The sequence below is a fragment of the Pinus tabuliformis genome, chromosome 6 (genome assembly GCF_031772625.1).
Source record: "Pinus tabuliformis cultivar Carrire ecotype Pingquan chromosome 6, CPIR1, whole genome shotgun sequence".
Lineage (NCBI taxonomy): Eukaryota > Viridiplantae > Streptophyta > Pinopsida > Pinales > Pinaceae > Pinus > Pinus tabuliformis.
In genome coordinates this window covers 2,076,228,071-2,076,248,127 of record NC_142292.1, presented here as the reverse complement: position 1 = coordinate 2,076,248,127, position 20,057 = coordinate 2,076,228,071, and the positions used below count along the sequence as shown (strand labels likewise).

The following is a 20,057-nucleotide window of genomic DNA, read 5'->3' as shown; positions in this document are numbered from 1 at the left end:
GAGCATCTCCAGGCTTTTCTTTTTAGTCAGAGTATCTTTCGATGTTATTATGGCCTTGCCGGCCATAATATCTTCCAACGTTGTTTATCTTACTAGTCAGAGTAACTTCTAGCGTGTTACCTTACCGACCAATTATCTTTCGGTGTTGCTAGAATGATGAGTGAATGATTGTTGTTGGGGTGAATTTAGTGCTCCCTGTGGGGTTTTTAGAGGGGCATGCACACCCTGTATCTTGTTACCAGCCATATGTAATATGAGGATTATACTCACACACATGCTATATGCATGCTTTATGTAAACAACTTTTTATTTAATCGAAAGTTGTTGGTTTTTTATTTTATAAAAAAAGAAGAAGATATAAATAGAAACAAAAGAAAAAAGAACAGAAAAAAAGAATCTTTCTTTAGTTGCTAAAGACAATTTGATTTCATACTTTATGATCATTATATGTCTTCTTGATACAATATGTCATTGTTGGGCTTCCATGATAGCTTTATGATAGTTGGTATTCCTCATAATAGACATGTGAACCCTTAGGTGTGCACTCAACTTGTTGTGTAAATATAACATATAAAATTTGGTAAGCACAATATTTTTAGTGTCATATCAAAAGTTGTTAAAATTTCAAGGCACTAATTTAAATCCTATAAAAATATTATACAACCTCTTAAACCCTACACTAAATACTCCCTGTACAAAAATACGTTTCATGAAAAATATATATTTTAAATTTATACGAAACCAAGCTAAAATCATACCAAATATCTTAATAAGATTCCCCTCGTAAAACTTCAAATAAATATAATAATACTAAAATTATACCCAATATCTATTCAACATAATTTCCCTCATAAAAAAAATGAAACATTGACAAATTACCCTCAAACTTCTCTTCTAAAGTCCCAATTCCCTAACGAAATCTTAATATTATTCCCTTTATTAAACTTAAAATAAATATAATAATACTAAAATTACACCCAATATCTATTCCCAACCTAGTTTCCCTTATGAAAAATGATACATTAACAAATTGCCCTCAAACTTCTCTTCTAAAGTCCCAATTCCTAATGGAACCTCTCTGGAATGATGACTTCAAAGGGAAACAACGAAAAAATTTAAGGTGGGGAATTGACTTTCCAACGATAGCTATCAATTTTGAATACAAACCACATTAAAATTAAAATTAGTTTGCCAATAAAAAATTTTGAACGCCGACGGGTCACCCTCCACATGGTTGGCTCCCTTGGAAAACAGAAGGTCATTGATGGAATCCAGCACCAACCACAGTATGGGTATATTATTCATAAAGTTATACGTACACCTGTGAATAATTTGAAAAACCACTTTACATTTTCAGCCAGCAAAAATATATAAATCGTTACAGAATAGCCCAGCAATATTCGAGGAGGGCATGCATGAAGAAGGCATTGCTCTGCTCGAACACATAGTAGTCTGATCTCTGCGCTTCGAGCACTACGAGAATTGCTTCACCATTACCTTCATCATCCACCAATGGCGGCCGAAGATTTTAATGACAAGAATGCTGTATTCAGAAAGCTCCGGGCCAAACCCGACAACAAGGTTATATACATCTTTTCTGATGCGTTTTCTTTTCAAATTCTTTCTGGGTAATTTCTTTCTTTCCTGGGTACAAAATGTTTTAGCGGGTGCACAAAAAAATTCGTGTGGGTGCGTTGTTTTTGATCGTTTACAGCAAAATTTAATGTGATTTGGGTAATTTGACACCAGATCTGTACGGGTATGCGTGATTGCATGTAGATCTCATCTGATTTGATGTGATTTTTCTTATGGCAGATGTGCTTTGACTGTAATACAAGGAATCCCACATGGGCATCGGTCACTTACGGGATTTTCATCTGCCTGGATTGTTCTGCAGCTCATCGTAGTCTTGGTGTTCACATTAGTTTTGTCAGGTATGTTTTTTGATTTTTACTAAAATTACAGTGTGTATTTTTTCATCTAGGCACTAAAATTGCTTAGAGGTGCTTGTCCACTTAGTGGTTCCTGATTCCTTCTTGTGTTTGTGATGTCTATAAGCTAATTAATTAAAAACAAAGTAGCATATTCTTTTTTAGAGGGTTTCGTTGTCTTTGTGCTGTCTTTTTCACAGCAAGCTTATTAAATTAAAATTAATATGGCAGATCCCTTTTCGAGGATTTTGTTTAGCACGAGTGCCACTAACTCCGTGTAATGCATACTATCTCCTTGTAATGCATATTGAATGATACATTGCAAATTGCTCTGTTAAAAATGGATATGAGTGAAGATGGTATTCTGATATTTAGCGTAGCACAATAGTAATTAGCATACGAGGACCTTCATCACAGATCTGCCCCTAAAGTCAACTACGTGAGAGATCTGCCTTGGTCTTCTGAGTTCTCATCAGCTTGAGCAGGCAGAGTTTTTATTTTTTACTGTAATTGTAATATAAATCCCTCATTTAGGCGCTAATTGCTTAGAGGTAGCCTTGTGTTTTGTGGTTTCCTGTTGTCTTTGTGATATCGTCTTAATTGCAAGCTGACTTAAAATAAAAATTAAAGTGATAATATCTTTCCACGAGGTGTTTGATCCGTATGAAGCCCTTGATTTTTTGTTGGATGGTTTTTTGTCTGTATTTTGGCGGTTTTCAGTATATTGTTTTTGCTTTTGGGGTTTTGTGGTGCACAGTGCTTTGGTTTATGGTTTTCTAATTCCAGTTAAGGAATTAAGGTTCTAATCTAGTTTAGGTTAATGGAGTAGGGGTTTTGGATGCTGCAGGATCATCTATATTGTATTGTAAACAATGAAGTTTATTAATGATAAAAAATAGAGGTGTGACTCTAAACAGTTTGCTGGTTTTCCCGATTTGGATTTCCATAGTAAATCTCTATGTAATATGTGATTTTCAATGTTTTATTTTTCTGCTTATTAAAAATGCGTGTATGCAATGCGCATGCTTTACTGTAAAGGTTTAAAACTTACACAGATATTGTAAATGATACCTTACTATTACTGGATAATACTTCTTTACACATATTATAAATAAATCTAGCAGCCTTATGCATAGTAACACACTATGTCCTAAGTGCAGGGAATAGGACCTTGATGATTCTCTTTGTTTAACACGACTTGCATTTGAATCATGAGTGATGGGATGATGAACTTAATAGTCTTTTCTTGCATCTGCACGGATGGCTTAGGTACATACTCAACTAGTAGTAATCAGATTTTCATTAATTTAGCCATATGTCTGCATCATATCTCGTCAACTATTTTGCGTGATAATTTCTAGTCTATGTGGTAGGTTTCTGTAAGTCCACTATTCTTTGAATATCTATGCGTGCAAAACCTTCTGGGTGCAGCCTCGAAAACTGTCTAAAGATGCTAGTGGTGTTTGTTCTCTTGTTTGTTGCTAAGTTGCATTGAAATGGTTAAAGATACTTGTATGGGGATGGATAAAACAAAATTTTAGAAAAGCTGGATACGATATGGCTGTGAAATGGTTCATGTGTGAAAACACACATGAATGAAAAAAATCACAAGACATAAAAAATCATAATGCCTTTCATGAATTTCAAATTTGGTAATACCAATTGACATCATTTTCAATATTCAATTTTATCATACCATTGTAGATCATATTTCAATGTTTACTACTGTGAATTTCAAATTTGGAATACCATGAGACATAAAATTTGGGACTCTCAATGGTCTCTAAATCTAAATATCATCACACTATAATTAATCACTTGTTTGCTGTTTGCACATCTATGTGGCTCATAGGATGTAGGATGCATGGTCTACTAGGTTTCGTTTGTAGATATTCTGAATGCCGAAATGCTGAAAAAGATGAAATATGCCGAAACCTGAAAAGTACCCAAAACTTACTTTCTACATCTGAGGGTTAGTGGAGCTGAATTCACCACCAAACATCCCGAAGTTCGGGTTGTGCTTTAACATTTAATGTTAAAATTTATGTTAATGAAGTAGAGTGTAAGTTATAAGGTAAATGTCAACATTAATTTACGAGAAGTAAGATTTAAAGTTAAATACAAATACCTTTCAGTGATTTCTTGTAGGGTTTTTGTTATAAATTTTATCCATGTCACATTCCCTCTGTTTTCATGCCCAAATTACGAAATTGTGTTTCAGCCCTCCCTAAATTTGTTGGTAAACTTAGTTTTGTCTTCTTTACACTTGGCAATCAAAAGTTTTCGTTATTTTCTCTCACTGCTGCACCTTCTTTATGCTTGTCTTTGCAAGGCAGATTTTCTGTTTGTACTGGCCTCTGTTGTCACACGTTTCATTCTTAATTATATTCTTCAAACTTTTTGTCTCTTCATTTGTTATCCCAAGGTTTCCATCTTAACGAATTCCCAGTAACCGGGAACTAGATGTGAAGTGATGCCAATCTTGCTAATGGCAAAATCTAAAACAAGAAGTTGATTTTGAAGCATTGACATCTTTGATGTATTAATCATTTGTGCTGTCTTTAGCTGATCTTCATCTTTTCCTTTCCAAATTTGTTTCATAGGTGAAATAAGCTGACTTTCTTGAAGTAATTAGAAAGTTGTCTTAAAAAATAATACGATATAAATGGTTATATCACTGCTCATTGTGGAAGTAAAGGCCTTAAGTTGATTCCCATGTGCCTGATTTCTTAACCGTTTTTGTTTGTTTGTCAGAATTGAGTATTAAATACGCCACAGATAACCCTGAAAACTATATTCGATAATGTTCAAAGTTAAGCAAAATTAAAAAGATTTGAGTAGATGACAGAAATAACTAAAAAGAGGAAATAATTGGGCTCATTAAGTGAACTAAATGTCAATAAAGCATGGTGGAGGATTTAAGTGACTAGGCAGGAAAATAATTATTCTGTGAGGATTGCATAAGAGTTTTTGGAATGAATGACATAATATTTTTTTCAAGAAAAAAAGGACTATATATTCATATAATGTGAATATCTACAAAACTGTCAATGTCTGCTCTTTCCAGATAGCAGTGCTGTTTATCAGCCAATGACAGCATATATTTTATTGATTAGAAATCTACTATTTCATTGACTAGAAACGAAAATATGAGGTAATACTTAATTAGAATATTTTCTTCTCAGAATTATTATTATTATTATATTTCCAAAGATATTACATAACAAAGAATTGAGGCCCCAAAATAGGCTACATCTAGAATGGGAGGACTCCTTTAAACCCAAAGTCAACCACAACAGTTCCTTCCCTTCTACAAACTCCCATTAGATACCGCCCCTCTCAATTTGTAGCAGTGGCAAAACGGGGAAGACGACTCTTCTTGAAATTGACAGTGTGATCAATTTTGGAAAAACGGGGTTGTCCTTTGAAACTTACTACCACTAATGGTGAAGTTTGACTGATTCCACGACTCTTTCCATGTGGCATCAACTCTCACTGTTTGTTCCTGCCTGCACACCATCTCCAGGCTAATGAATTCATCTGACTAGCAGAATAAAATCTGTCCTCAATGCCCTTCGTACCTCCCTTATGGAGATCAAGCTTACATCTCATGGGGTAATCTTTGCTTGTACGTAACTCATATTGGTTCATCCTGCTTTTTCAAATTAATTAGCTCACATATCGTTGTTTAGTGGTACCTTTGGAATTTCAAATTTCAACAGCTCCTAAAGCTCTGTGGTTGTTCTCTTTTTTGGACCCGGCACTCCTGGAGTTCTCAACTCTGATCACTGTCCCGGGATCTCTCATATTGGCTGCTTGCTGTCCCTCCTAGAAGCATCTGGAATCTCCAATCTTGGCCTTTTCCTGTTCTGAATTCTCATTTCTTTCAATTTTTTGCTGGTACCCCAGTTCCATTCATCCACCTTTTGTGTCCCATAACAAGAAATTTCTTAACAGACTTCCCCTCTGGCTTTGATATCGTCCACCATATACCTCCTGTTAATAGTGCAGGCCATGCAACTATGATGTGACAAGGATCACTATACCTCCTTTTAATAGTCCAAGCCATGCAACTACAACGTGACAAGGATTTCTATTCTATTTTCTGACATCACAACTTGACTAGGTCGTCCTTGTCTTTGGGATGATCTTACTTTCAATTACATTAATGATATAAGATGAAAACCTGCTTATCAAATGCTTCAATTTAGGTTCTTTTCGTTAGGAATTAGCACAAGCAAGCACAACAAGAGAAACGACAAAAAAGGCTTATTGCCATCTTCAACACCTTGTATGGATTTCAAGATATTAAATTATAGTACATGAATTTGACCATTCTAGATTTATATCTCACTGACAACTCATCAATGGATCATGACAATGCATCATCAAATATAAGGATTACAACTCACGACAATGTGGTCTTAGACTTTGTGATTGTCTAAGGACTCACAGTCTAACATTCCCCGGCCTCAATCACAGGTCTGAATAATTGTACTGGTAAGATAACAATATCTAGTATCATCTTCAATATTCCCAATGAATAAGTGAAATGATTGTTGATTGCCTTTTGAGGAGACCAGTTGCTATGCTGGAATTCCCAAATGTTGATTGAATTTTGACTCACTGATTAAACTTTGAATTTTGAAGCCTGACTATGATTGAACGTCAAATCTTAAATCATGACTGTCATCATTGATGTTTGATATTCTCCCCTGTTAGGTGCAAGGTGAATAGTTTGTTGAAGAGATCCAAGTTTGAGCTTTGGATTCTTTTTTTCTTCAATAATTCATAATTGAAGAATCCAAGCCAGAGTTTTGGTGGTTTTGTTGGTTTACCACTAACCATATCCACTTCATTTGGTGGTTTTTGGTTGACCAGTAACCAACTTCCATTCATAATGGTGGTTTCTAGTTTACCACTAACCATTTTCATTTGAACAATGTAGTGGTTTTTGATGACCACTAACCAATCTGATTTGAAAAAGGATGTGATTTTGGTTTCCTACCAATCATCTTCAATTCCCACCTTAAGGTGTAGGGGAGTTTATTTTTATCATTGTACTCCCCCACTTGAGGTGTGGAGAGTACCATCTTTACTTTTAGAGAGCATACATAGTTGGACCTGGGTCATGCTCAAAAGTATCTGGAATAATTTTTTGATAGCCTTTTGCTTGTGTCATTTCTTCTTTTTGTGTCTTTACCTCTATCTTGACTAGACAAAGACTTATCTAGCTTCTTTACTTGTTGATTCTATCTCCAAGAATTTATCCATCCATAATGATTTGTCTTCTTAACCTACTTATGCTTTTGACATTTTTCAGAAGGTGATTTGTCTTCCCACAATGAAGACAATGGTGGAGATCAAAACACCGACTACGTATGTGACTACCTCTTTGATAATGTTGAGACTTATTACCAACATTTTGAACATCTTCAAGAAATCATCCGTTCACAAATAGAACTAGTTTGGAGTAATCTAGAATATGCAAGTTATTTCCTTTATCATATCTCAATCTATGTCGATTTCTATTGAATGATAATTCTTCCCAAAAGTCTGACGAACTTCTTAGAAAGTTTTTGATGTTGTTCGTTGGCTTCTTCAAAATCATTGCTGCTACTATTGTTATTGTCATTTTGTGCTCGTGACTCATCTTCAATCACTGTTTCCTTCATCAATTGACTGGAAGATTCCGTCTCAACCATATCTCCTGTTGTCTTTATATCAATCATCAACTCTTTTGTATCACAATTTGAATTAACATTAACCTTTTGTATGAGGTTATTTGTTGCAGATGTTGCATCAATCATGTCATCAATTTGATTTTCCCTTTCTTCAAATTTTATCTAAAGTGTATTGATTAATTGATCCTTTATATGTATTTGACTTTGAAGATCAATAAGGAAATTATCCAATTCATGTTTATATTCTTGTAATTCCTTGATTTTTTGAGGGGCATTTTGTAAACATTTTCATACTTTACCCATTTTTATTATTCTCATGCTCACCTCATGCTTGCTTGCACTCGTCCACGCTTGATTATATGCTTATTTGTCATGCTTGCTTGTACATGCACACTTGCTTATATGCTTATGTGTTACGCTCACTTGCACGTGCTTCTTTTATATCACACTTGCTTGATTTGATGTTTTACTTGTGTTGGGTACTACTGAAAATGCACCTCAAGGAATGGTTACAACTACCGAAGTTTTATGACCTCGTTATTCAATTTCAGGCAAGTCTTCTTTTTGACAATTTTCACAAATACAATTCAATGATTAAATCAAGTGTTTAAAGGACTATTGTCTTTGATATTTTGACAATGCTCCAAGTAAATTTTTTTCTCTTGGTATTATTTTGTAAGGTGAATTTCATTAGCTGCTAAATCAACTGATTACATCAGAAGTCTTCACAAGTTCTTCCAGTTTCTCACATGGAAGACCAGACCATAAACAAAATTGTATCCTTCGAAGCAACACGAGATATGTGAATAGTAAAAACAAAACCATCATGCAAGCATATACTAGGAAACTGGCCTGTTTGGCCATACACCGTCAACAATGGAAACAAAAACATGAACTTGATCTATCAGAGAGTCAAGGCAGAGGTTCTGAGTCTGAACCAACTACTGCGATATGATCTGTTGGTTCTATCGAGGGTCTCGCAGCGGTTGGAGTACCGAGATGCTTTTCAATTCTTGCCAGCCTGCGATCCATCATTTCAAATCTGCAATTGTAATGCTTCATGTGTCCGTGCATGTGGTCCAAGGTCTAAAGCAGGTCCCTTCTATGCTCCTGACAATCCAGCAGTGTGCGCCCCAAGTGCAACTTCATGTGTCAATATCAATACACTATTTTCATGTAATGATTGGCTCTGCCTCGTGTTGCCCATCTCCAGTATCCGACTTGCCCATTCTTTCAACAGTTTTGGGTCTGAGAGGAAGTTCTTTGAGATGATGCCTCCCCTTCAGATTTGGTTATCTCTTCTTGCACATGCACAAAGATCTGTTCCTTGTATCGAGTTGCAAAGCTTGCTTTTCTGTTATGTAATCAGGAGTTTCCTCTGCGGGCTCTTTACTCATAATAAGTTGCTCCTCTCCTCGACCTACTTCTCTCACTCGGCATTGTGATTAGCACCCCGGGGAGTTGGTCTAAGAAGTCAGAACTTTGCTATGCTGCAAAGGATTCACTTCTGTGACAGCCCCCTCACTTGTAAGATATCAAGAACTGCACAATACATGGCTTGCAAGCTGGCCAAAGAGGGACCCTGTTTCAAACACCAAACATCGATTGTTATTCTTCCACCTTCTAGCCTCCACCAACTCCCAAATGCTTGGTTCCTACCTTTGTATTTAGAAAAGTGCTGTACCAGCCAGGCTTCAAATCCTGACCTAGGCCCCTAGTGCTGTACCAACTTATGTCACAGGGTTTGCCGAATTTGAACCTTGAGGTTCGAAATTCGGCAAACCCCAAAAAAATTTCAAATTCGTTCAGGTTCGGCGAACCTGATAGTCGAACTTGAAATACAAACCTCAACGAATTCGAACCTGATAGTCGAACCTCAAATTTGAACCTCGACGAATTTGAACTGATAGTCAAACCTCAAATTCGAACCTCAACGAATTCGAAGCTAAAGACAAACCTGAAGCCCAATTTTATAATTTATAATTTTTTGTTTTGTTTTGTTTTGTTTTGTTGTCTGAGTTCAAGGTTAGATTATGGGTGGTTTTTGTCACTTGTTATAAGGTTTATGAGAAAAACCATGGGCAACACATGGTTTTCCCTTGTTCCGCTTCCCACCAATTAGTTTCCTGCAGTGGACACTAGTTTGTCTTTATTTACCATGGTTGTCGATAGATTTTCACAAGCCAATTTTAGTATGAGTGTACTCGCTCTATTGTGCTCAGTGCTGCCGCTGCGTGTTGTATTCTCTGCAATTTCCTGAAATCAATTTCTAGACGCTGCTTGTCCTCGTCGCCTGGAGCGTGAAGTTAATAGTGGTCGTGATTTGTGGCTCGTGGGTGCTCACTGCTACTCATATGGTTTTATTGATTGATTTTGATTTTTTATTATTTTATGTTATATATATATATATATAGATATATATAATCGAACTTAATGCCGAACCTCATATGAACCTCATCGAAAAATTTGAATTTCGAATCGAACTTAATTGTTTCCAAACTCAAATTTGAACCCGAACCATGTGACATAGGTATCAACTAGGCTTCAAATCCTGACCTAGGCCCCTATAACATCGCCTCCTCCCAATCCACTCGACTTCATAGAGAGAGGGCCATCTCCCTCTTCCAACCCACACAGAAGAATAATGAGCATTGTATCATTCAAAACTCAGAATTATCCTCGATGCTACGTCTTGGCCTCTGTCCTTTCCACTAGCATTTTGTACCCAACTTCGCCAATGCTTGGTGAGGCTCCTAGCACCAACCTAATCACCCTATAGGCCACTAATATCATACACCCAATAAATTATCATCTAGTCAGCCTGTCGCTTCCATTGCCTACCGAAGCACACTTCGACTCTTTGTCCTTTAGACCCCTAACGTGATTGCACTTCCAACTTATTAATAGAGGAAAAACTAGTAGGAAGTTCCCAACTTTACTTAGTAACTCGACTAAGAAGGGGTAGATCCCCCAACAGGGATGAAAAAAGAGAAGCTACCCACAAAACCTATAGACCTATATCTCACTTTGAAATAGAAGTTACCTAGATAGAGCTGACAAAGGATTTTCTGCGACTTCCTGGACCGCTCAGGAAATTTCCATTTTGAAGCCCACTCCTTCGCCTAGAACCTATGTGGTGCATGCTTCAGATAAGTTGTTTGCTCACGAAGATGGAGGATTACTAGACTAGGGCTATCCCACCACTTGCATACACTGTTCTGTTTGGACGCAATGCCTTATGATTTAGAAATTCACCACCGTCCATGAGTTTTATCAAGTCTATTTGTTTCTATCCCTCACAGCTCCTTATCATCCTTCATTTGGTGCACACCCCAATTTCTCTCCAGCTCACTTTTGGTACCAATATCGAGTCGTTGATAAATTGCAAGCATGTATGACGTTAATGCCATTCTCCTCTCATGCTATGAGCCACTTCGCATAGTCCTTCATCAGGCTCAAGGCTGGGGGAGTAATTGAAGTTTGCATGATTATTGCATATGGCGGGGGTGTGTTGCCACATACGCCTGCCTATTAGGCATGGGGGGCGGTGGCAACACCCCCCCCCTCCCCCCTCCCCAACCAGTTCACCTCTAGTCACCCCATCTGGGGATTGTCTTGTTACATGGGATTACAAATTGAATTAATGATTTACTTCATTGAATGAACATGCTCTTGTGTTTGATTTTCACTCCATGTGTATGGTTGAGTTGCAATGAAATACTCAAGTGCCAAAACCTAGACACAAAATATAGTGTCATGTATCCAAAAATCATGCATGCAAGAACAGGGGTTCTTAGAGCCCCTTGTTTAATTTTTGGACAGGTCTAGGACTGGTAACGAAAAATGATAATTGTTTAATTAAGGTGGTATATCAAGCTTTCTATCTCCTCATTTTACAAATTTCTCCACTATCAACCTTTTACAAAAACAAATATTTTTGCCACAAATCTTCAAACCCATTTCAAACTTCACCACAAATCTTCAAACCCATTTTACAAAAATGACTTTTTTTTTTTCACTTAACTCAGCAGGTTGCCCCATGATGAGATACCATTCAGTGAGAGTTACCATATGTGCTTTTAAAACTTTAACTGAGGTTGAATTGATTTATAAACGTTTAAACCGTCTATTGGATAATTTAAAGATGCGGGTTGAAGGCACCTATTTTTAGGTCATACGAGGAAAAAATGGTTGCTTGAAAGCATTTTGAATTGGAGACAAATGGCAGGGACTGATTGATGCTGGTAATTGAAGGCACAACAAAGGAGTTATTTGGATGTCAGAATATTGGTCTGGTCAATTGCATAAAACAGATCGATTGATAGGTTAATGTGTGCAGGATTACAGAGAAGGGATGGATGACAATAACCAATCACACGAAGGTAGAGAGTTTAGGCAAGGATGTTCTACGCTTTCTGGCATCCAAGGGTTGTAACAAAGACTATGTTTTTTGAGAAGATTTTTTGGCGTAAATCACATTCAAATGCATTTGTCATGTTTCGAACCAACGAGTGTGGTTCATCGTCAGGACAAGTTGAAGATTCAGATCCAGGCTGCAAGTTAAATAGACAGAGCAGAACATCCAACGACTATATTTAACCAGGCAACGGCTATATTGAACTGGTCAGCTAGAATGACTAACATCTATATTTGACTGGGAAACGGCTAACCAGACTGGACCAAGGGATATGGACAGGAGAACATAATGGTTAAAAAGTTAGTAATTCAGTTAAATGCCTATTACCATATTTAAATATAAATTAATTAATGGGAAATAATTAGTTATTGAAATGACCTATATTTAAGTAATATAAATAAATCTTTAGTTAGTTAGTTTAAAATCAAATATAAACTAGATAATGTATTTATTCAATATGAACTAAAAATATTAAAATTATATATATAAGTTATATAATTAAAGTTACATAATTAACTAATTAGTAAACTAATGGTAAGTTAGTTTTAATTATATTAAATTAAATGGGGCAATATTAAATTTACATATAATTAAATAGTTAATGGAAAGTTAGTTTAATATCTATATAAATGTAACGAATCACTTAAAATTAAAAGGGTTGACATTAAATTTATATAAGAGCTATATAATTGAATATTTAGTATTATATTAAAATCATATAATTAAACATTTAGTTAATTAATTGTAAGTTAGTCTTTATTCATATATAATCAAAGGGGTTAAATATTAAATCTATATATAATTAAAAATCTAATTGTAAGCCAATATTGTTAAAGTTATGGTAAGTTATTACCATAACTGAATGTTGTTAAATCTATTCATCGATCTTATTAATAAAGCTATTAAAATAAATATAAACTTAAGCCTTATCTAATTAAATATATTAATAAAATACAATAAGTTAGGGGAATAAGGGACCAAGGATAAAAATTAATTAAATCAATGGGTAGAAAGTAAGAAGATTGTTTTAAAGTAGGTTAGTTATTAGTTCTTATATTAAAAACCTTCATCAATAATTAGGTAAAGAAAGTATTTATAAAAGGAATTTAGTATTTATAAAAGGAATTTTATTTCTTGAGCAACGATAAAGATTATAATATTAATCGAGAGGAAGGGAAAGAGAACAGGGGAATAAAAACATAAAATCAAAGGGACGATGAAACAGGAAATACCAACACGCAACTATGTTTGTGACATGTGCATCTACAATTGTTAAAAGAAAGGGGAATCAAATGCTGACAAATAGTATGGGTAGTACCAATTAGTGGTGTGGATGTTGGCTTGAGAAAAATTTGAGGTACCTGTAAATGCTTTCTAGATTTCCAAGTTTTTCATTCCATTTCTTCTTCTTCTGGTGCCTGGATGAAGTGATATATCATATTGATTTCCTTTCTTTCTGACAGAAGCGAGGCTCTCCTATAATGTTGTTTGAAATTACATTTGTAAGAGTAATAATGACCTAGAATTGTAGAAAAACAAAGGAAACCCAATGCAAAGAAATGTGCAGGAAAACAAGTAAAACCCCTAAAAAGATCACTGAACATTATGCAGAAAGTACCCCTAAATCTGTAATAATAATAGGACCTACATTCTTCTGCTTAGACTTGCAGCAGATTCACAGAATACTAAGTAGATAATCAGAGAATTCACAAGCGCACAAACCCTACGTGATAAAATGAATTGATGGTTGAGTGATTTCAAGAAAGAAGCCTGTTGACTGCAGGCAAGCATCTCTTAAAAGGATCTTTGGGATTACAAAATTGTGATGAAACCAAGTAAAGACCAATACTTACAGACTTAACACATTCAGATGCTCCCTGCATAAGATAGCGAATTGCAATCATTTGGGACCAACCTGCTCTAGTTTCTTACAGTAGTCCTGTCATAAATTGCAGGCAACTCCTAATTTCCAAGTTCTAACATGTACGCGTCAATATACTATCTTCACCTATGGAAATTTTGCTGATCTCATTATTGCACACATCACTCTGACACCTCCTTATGCTACAGAATGTGGACGTGTATTGCATACATCAACAGTGATTGTGGATCATACAAAATGAAGGCTTCATATCTGATTGCAGGAATGGCATAATAACAGATTACTTTGCAAATGTACAATCTAAATACTTTCCTTTCAATGAGTACATCATTCATTTGACTTTCTAGCTTTGCATTTTTTGCTGGCAGATCTGTAAACCTGGACTCATGGACTCCTGAACAGTTGAAGGTCATGAGCTTTGGTGGCAATGGCCGAGGACATACATTCTTTAAGCAGCATGGTTGGAATGATGGAGGTAAAATAGAATCGAAATACACATCAAGAGCAGCTGAGCTATATAGACAGCTTCTTGCAAAGGAAGTTGCTAGAAGCTTGACAAATGGAACAAGTCAGACACCATCCTTATTGCATGATGCTTCACAATCGAACCATGTGACTAATGGAGACTCTAATGGAAAGAGTTCAACTTTAGCAACTGATTTTTTCTTCAACGATGAAATTGATGCACCTCAAGCAATTCCTTCTAAAGCTGAAGTAGGTCTTCCACCTCCAGCTATTGCAAGTACAGTTAAAAAACCACTGGTAGCTAAGAGAATTGTTGGAAATAAAACTGGTGGGCTTGGTGTCAAAAAGCTTACAACTAAGGTAGGTCTTATTAAATTTTAGGCAATGGTAAAGCTAAATTTCACAAAAATGAACAGCTATTAAGTTCTTTTTTCATGTTGAAAAAATAAGTAATGATAAAATAGCTCATATATATTTTTATCCCGTTGCTAATTATCATGGCTTGTTACTTGTATGCCAATATAGCCAAAGGAGGATCTTTATGATCAAAAGCCAGAAGAACCTGCATCTACTAGCATTCCTTCAAGTGCATCTACAGTAGTACAGGATGCCTCTCGCTCTTCTCGGTTCACATACATGGAGAATAACTCCAATTCAAACTCAAATGGTGGAGCAAACATCTCTGGCCATGTTCCTCCTCCTGCAGCTGCCAATTTTTTCGATGATTTTGGATTAAGTGTGGGAAATCAAAAGAAAAAGAGCTCAAGCCGCTCTCCACAGGTAAAATGACTTGAAAAGTATCCATTTTTCTTTTAATATGGTGGAATCAGGGCTAATTATATACACTTAAATATGCCATAGCAAGCGATAGGATGAGCTTCTAAACATGATTAGGATTTTTGCTAGTGGTATGAGTTACAAATCTTTTGAAAGGAATTGTCTTTTGTACCATTTTTAGCTCTGTTCTTATTATTGTTCATGGATTAGCAGAAGTTATCTAGCTATTTTATCTTGAGATTTAGATTTCCATTCTTCATCTTGGTGATTGGTCATGTTAGAATTCCATGCACCCTAGGTCTGGTCCATGCTTTAGTTAAAAAACATGAACACACTAAAAATGTCTAACTTTAAACTTTTGCACAGTGGAATATATCAGCAATTAAGTCGATCTCCAGTACACTATTTATGTCCAAATTTGTTTTCTTATTAGTCCATTAACAAGAAAATCCACAGGGCTCCTGTACCAAGGATAGTGGCCCTTTACAATCCCTGTACAATGCCGAAATGTACAAAATAAAATACAACACCCTTGTACAAGTTACCTGGGCCGAGGCTGAGTCCTTTCAGCTCTCATCTGCCTTGACTAGTGGCTGTCCTTTGCCACCAAAACCTACAGCCACCTGCTGTAGCACACAGGGTACTTCTTGCCCTCAGACTGCCCAGCCAGCCCCCTTTAGGTCAGAGCAACCCTGCTATTTCCTTTCAGCTCATGTAACAGCCCTTATCCTCCTTTAGACAGCTCCCTGGTGACTTGGCAGCCCTCCTGGCATGCCCTGCTTACTTTCAGCTACTACAGGACTGTGGTCACCTCCAGCTGAGCCCGGCCTGCCTTTTCTCCTTGTGGCTAGCCTTAACCAGGTCTTCTTTAGCCCTGTTGAGGTCTCAGTTCTCTTGTTGTCGTTGCAGTCAGTCCTAACAGTCCTGCGGCCAGCCTTTTCTCACCCAGCAACTCCTTGGCCATCTTTCTTTTAGCTATTTCAGCCGTGGCCTGAATTATCTAGACCTCGCCCCTCCTTGCACAAGAATCTACAGAGTTGCAGCTGCCATAACACACATGTGGCCAGGTTTTTCTAGGACTTGGCCCACCTACACAGACCTCCGCAGGACCTGCGGCCATCCTCCCTGGCTGCAGCCTATCCTTCTAGCCTGCGGCTAATCTTGGACAGTCCCTAAACCAGGCCCTGTTCAACCAAACAGACCTTGGCCTTCTCTCACTGGCTGCGACTGCACAAAACACAGTCCAACGGATGCCCTAACAGACTCGGTCTTCTCCTTTAGCCACAAATCCTTCTGTGCTCTCTTTGGCCTCCTTTTCCAGACTGTGGCTAGGTAACTTTTTACCCTTACACCTCACTTTTAGCCCTTACACCTTAAGCCAACTTATAATTAAATTAAAATATTAAATGCTTTTCCTTGGGTTCCAAACCCCAGCAAACAAACCATAAAGCCCCAAAGGCTTTTCCAATTGGAAATACCTTTTGAACCACCAAATTTCAATAGGTCAGTCATCAGTTTTTAGCGTGAAGATTAGTATGGGTGATTGAGTAATCATGGCTGTCTAATTTCTGTATAGTTTCCTTATATTCTTATCCTTTGATAGCTACTTTTTTGATACTTGGCTGCACAGGGATGGCCATACCTCATCTAAATTGTTCATTATGTAAGGAAATTGTTTCATGTGGACATGTCCCCTCCATTTCCTTTGTCTCGTGGGAGGTAGGGGTAACTAGGAAATGCCCCTGTCTATCCCTGAAAGTCTCCTATCCAGTAGGAATGTCGTGGGAGCTGTTGTAAAGCTTCTTGACCCCACAAGGAACATCCAGATTCCTATCAGCAGGTTTAAAAATAAATGTTGTTCCCCTTATGAGAGGTCCCCACCAGGCTTTTAAAATTTTTCACTTGCTTTAAAGCAGTAAAACACCATTTTGCATTTCAAGAGAGGCAAGGTCAACAACATGAGAAAAGTTTGCTAGCAGCAATGTTAGTAAACTGGGGTGAACTACTAAGCGAGGCAAAAGAGTTAAGAGTTTGATTCAACTTGAGAAAAGGTAGGCAAAGAGTTAAGAGTTTGATTCAACTTGAGAAAAGGTTTGGAAAAACTTGAGAAAAGCTTGGGAAAAAATAGTACATAATATAAAATATACATTTCAAAAGATTGAACTTAGAAGTGAAAATGAGGAAACAAGGCCCATTTCTAGTCTTTTTATAGACTGTTGTAGTGAGTACCCATTGCGTGTCAACTGTGGTCATGGCAAGTCAATTTTACCAAAGGCAAGTTTGACTGTACTTATAGTAAGGACTCTGTCTGATAAATGAGTTAAGCTTGACCCACGGATTTGATAACATTGGTGGACAACAATGACATCAATCTATATCTCCTAAGAATGACATTCCCAATCGAATTTTTGAAAGCCAAATCCGAGCTACATGTAGAATACTAGAAACCTCTCGAGTTGAGTATTTGCTCGAAAAGTTGTGTGACAAAAACATCTCCACAACAAAAGAACTTCCCAAGCCCACAATAAAGATATCCGTGCCAGTTTGGTCATCTTCCAAAATGCTTTACCAACTTTGCAGTCCTACATAACATGCTTAATCATTTTAGGATTTTGACAAACAACATAACATCTGTCCATAAGCCCAACATGATGTAGTCGATCCTTTATTACTAAACTGTTTATGGAGAATCAACTATCCTACTGCCTGAGTCTTGGGTGGCACTTCTAGATGCCATGAGACCTCTTGATCCACCTCGTTATTTGATTGTGCAATGTAGACTCTTTTGGCATTTTGCTACTGAATCGTTTGGTGGAATCTTATCACTGAGGATCATGGATCGATAGTCAATGGATGGCTTCACATCGTAGAAATTTCCATTTATGACTTTTATTGTAGATTCAGAAATTTCACCTCTCACTAGAGGTTTCTTGGATCTAGTTCCTGAGAGCTTTCCGTCTTAAGGTTGATCTGAAATATTAAATTACAGCAGAAAACAGAAGCAAATACTTCACTTCACTTCAGTAAAATCATTGGGCAGCTTAAGAGAGTCATCTTCCAAAATGGTCTAGCAACTTTGCAGTTCTACATAACATGTTTAACAATTTTAGGATTTTGACAAACAATATAACATCTGTCCATAAGCCCAACATGATGTAGTCGACCCTTTATTACTAAATTGTTTATGTAGAGCCAACTATCCTACTGCCTGAGTCTTGGGTGGCACTTCTAGATGCCATGAGACCTCTTGATCCACCTTGTTTATTTGATTGTGCAATGTAGACTCTTTTGGCATTTTGCTACTGAATCGTTTGGTGGAATCTTATCACTGAGGATCATGGATCGATAGTCAATGGATGGCTTCACATCGTAGAAATTTCCATTTATGACTTTTATTGTAAATCCATTTCACCTCTCACTAGAGGTTTCTTGGATCTAATTCCTGAGAGCTTTCTGTCTTAAGGTTGATCTGCAATATTAAATTCCAGCAGAAAACAGCCGCAAATACTTCACTTCACTTACAAATCATTGGGCAGCTTAAGAGAAAATATACCAAGCAAGTGTATTTAAATTGCAACAAGTTAAAGCCCTTAGGATGTACTTTTTCATGCATATAACAGATAAAATAACTTTATTACAGCAGGTTTTACAGCAGTAAATCTGCCCTTTTATATTTTAGATATGTATAGCCCTATATTAATTCAAATCCACATGAACAAAAGATGGAATTTACCGTGTTAAAAAGACAACACAAGCCAAAAATCATTCTGCCAGCACACAATAATTGGACAGTTGAAACATTTCATTTGTATATAAGAGATGAAGTACATGCACATACTCACAACTCGTCACAAGCTGGCAGAGTCTCAAGTTCTTCAAGCCCTACCTAGGGAAACCATGAAAACTCCAACCACCAACTCCTCTAGATAGGAATCACTCCAAACCAAATTTGGTCACTCCAACAAGAATGGTCAACAAGCTAGCATTATCATTGAGAAGTCCTCCTTACCTCACATAACATTTCTCTTTCTCTTCTCCTCAATAAGCATAATAAGTAGCACTATTGTTTCCAAAAACCCTAGTTTTCTTCTCTCACAAGAGCTGCAAGATACATTGCTTCTTTATCCCTCTAGGGTTTATCACAAACCCTATCTTCTTTTCTTTCCTAGGGTGAAACCCTAACCTTAGAATTTCCCTTGAACTTCTCCAAGAACCGTAGTGCACCAAGACAAAGAGATAATACAATGAGTACACAAGAGAGAGAAGCTAGTGTGCTTCACTCTTCACATCTATCATACACGTATGTGATGAATGAATCCAAAAGATCAAGTATGAACAAATAACTCTCTCCTCCCTCTATTTATATAAGACCCGAAGGAAGCCAATAATATGCTAGTGGGGACACATGCACATGATTTTTTCACCCTTCAAATTTGTTGTTTCATTAATAATAATCTACAGCAGACAAGGGCTTTCTTCTCAGGATAATGGCCCTCTGAGGAAAAAAATAGATACAAAAGTAAACTTGGAAATGATCCAGTTGATCAAATGCTTTGCAGATATGTCCTTGGATCTTGCTGGCTGATCTAGATCCTTCTTCCTTGCTGCCCCTTGCATTCTTCCTTGAAACTTGCACACTTAGATGAAAGTCCTTTATCATTGAATCATTGAGATCCAAATATCTCACTATGTCTTGTGCTCAAAGATGTGTCTTCTCCCTTAGTCTAGCCTTCATTTTATAAGTTTGAGTGGAGTTATTGACCTAATCCACAACCCTAATCTCCAAAGTGATTGATGGTTGAGATTAGATCTTAACATTACTTGAGATTCATCTAATTCACTAATGCAAATAACCTTTTGCATTTCATTAGATCAACTCACTTTTCCTTATAAAAGTCAAA

At 36.7% G+C, this 20,057-nt stretch overlaps 1 protein-coding gene across 1 annotated transcript in view; it reads left to right on the top strand.

Moving 5' to 3' along the window:
- Window positions 1-1,337: 1,337 nt before the first annotated feature.
- LOC149267552 (putative ADP-ribosylation factor GTPase-activating protein AGD9) overlaps window positions 1,338-20,057 on the top strand; it is a 38,583-nt gene continuing 19,863 nt past the window's right edge. The window contains exons 1-4 of the mRNA XM_089433372.1: window positions 1,338-1,581; window positions 1,816-1,934; window positions 14,283-14,739; window positions 14,905-15,159. Of these exons, the coding sequence (XP_089289498.1) occupies window positions 1,513-1,581; window positions 1,816-1,934; window positions 14,283-14,739; window positions 14,905-15,159 (900 nt within the window). The 5' untranslated portion in view covers window positions 1,338-1,512. The remainder of the gene's footprint in view (window positions 1,582-1,815; window positions 1,935-14,282; window positions 14,740-14,904; window positions 15,160-20,057) is intronic.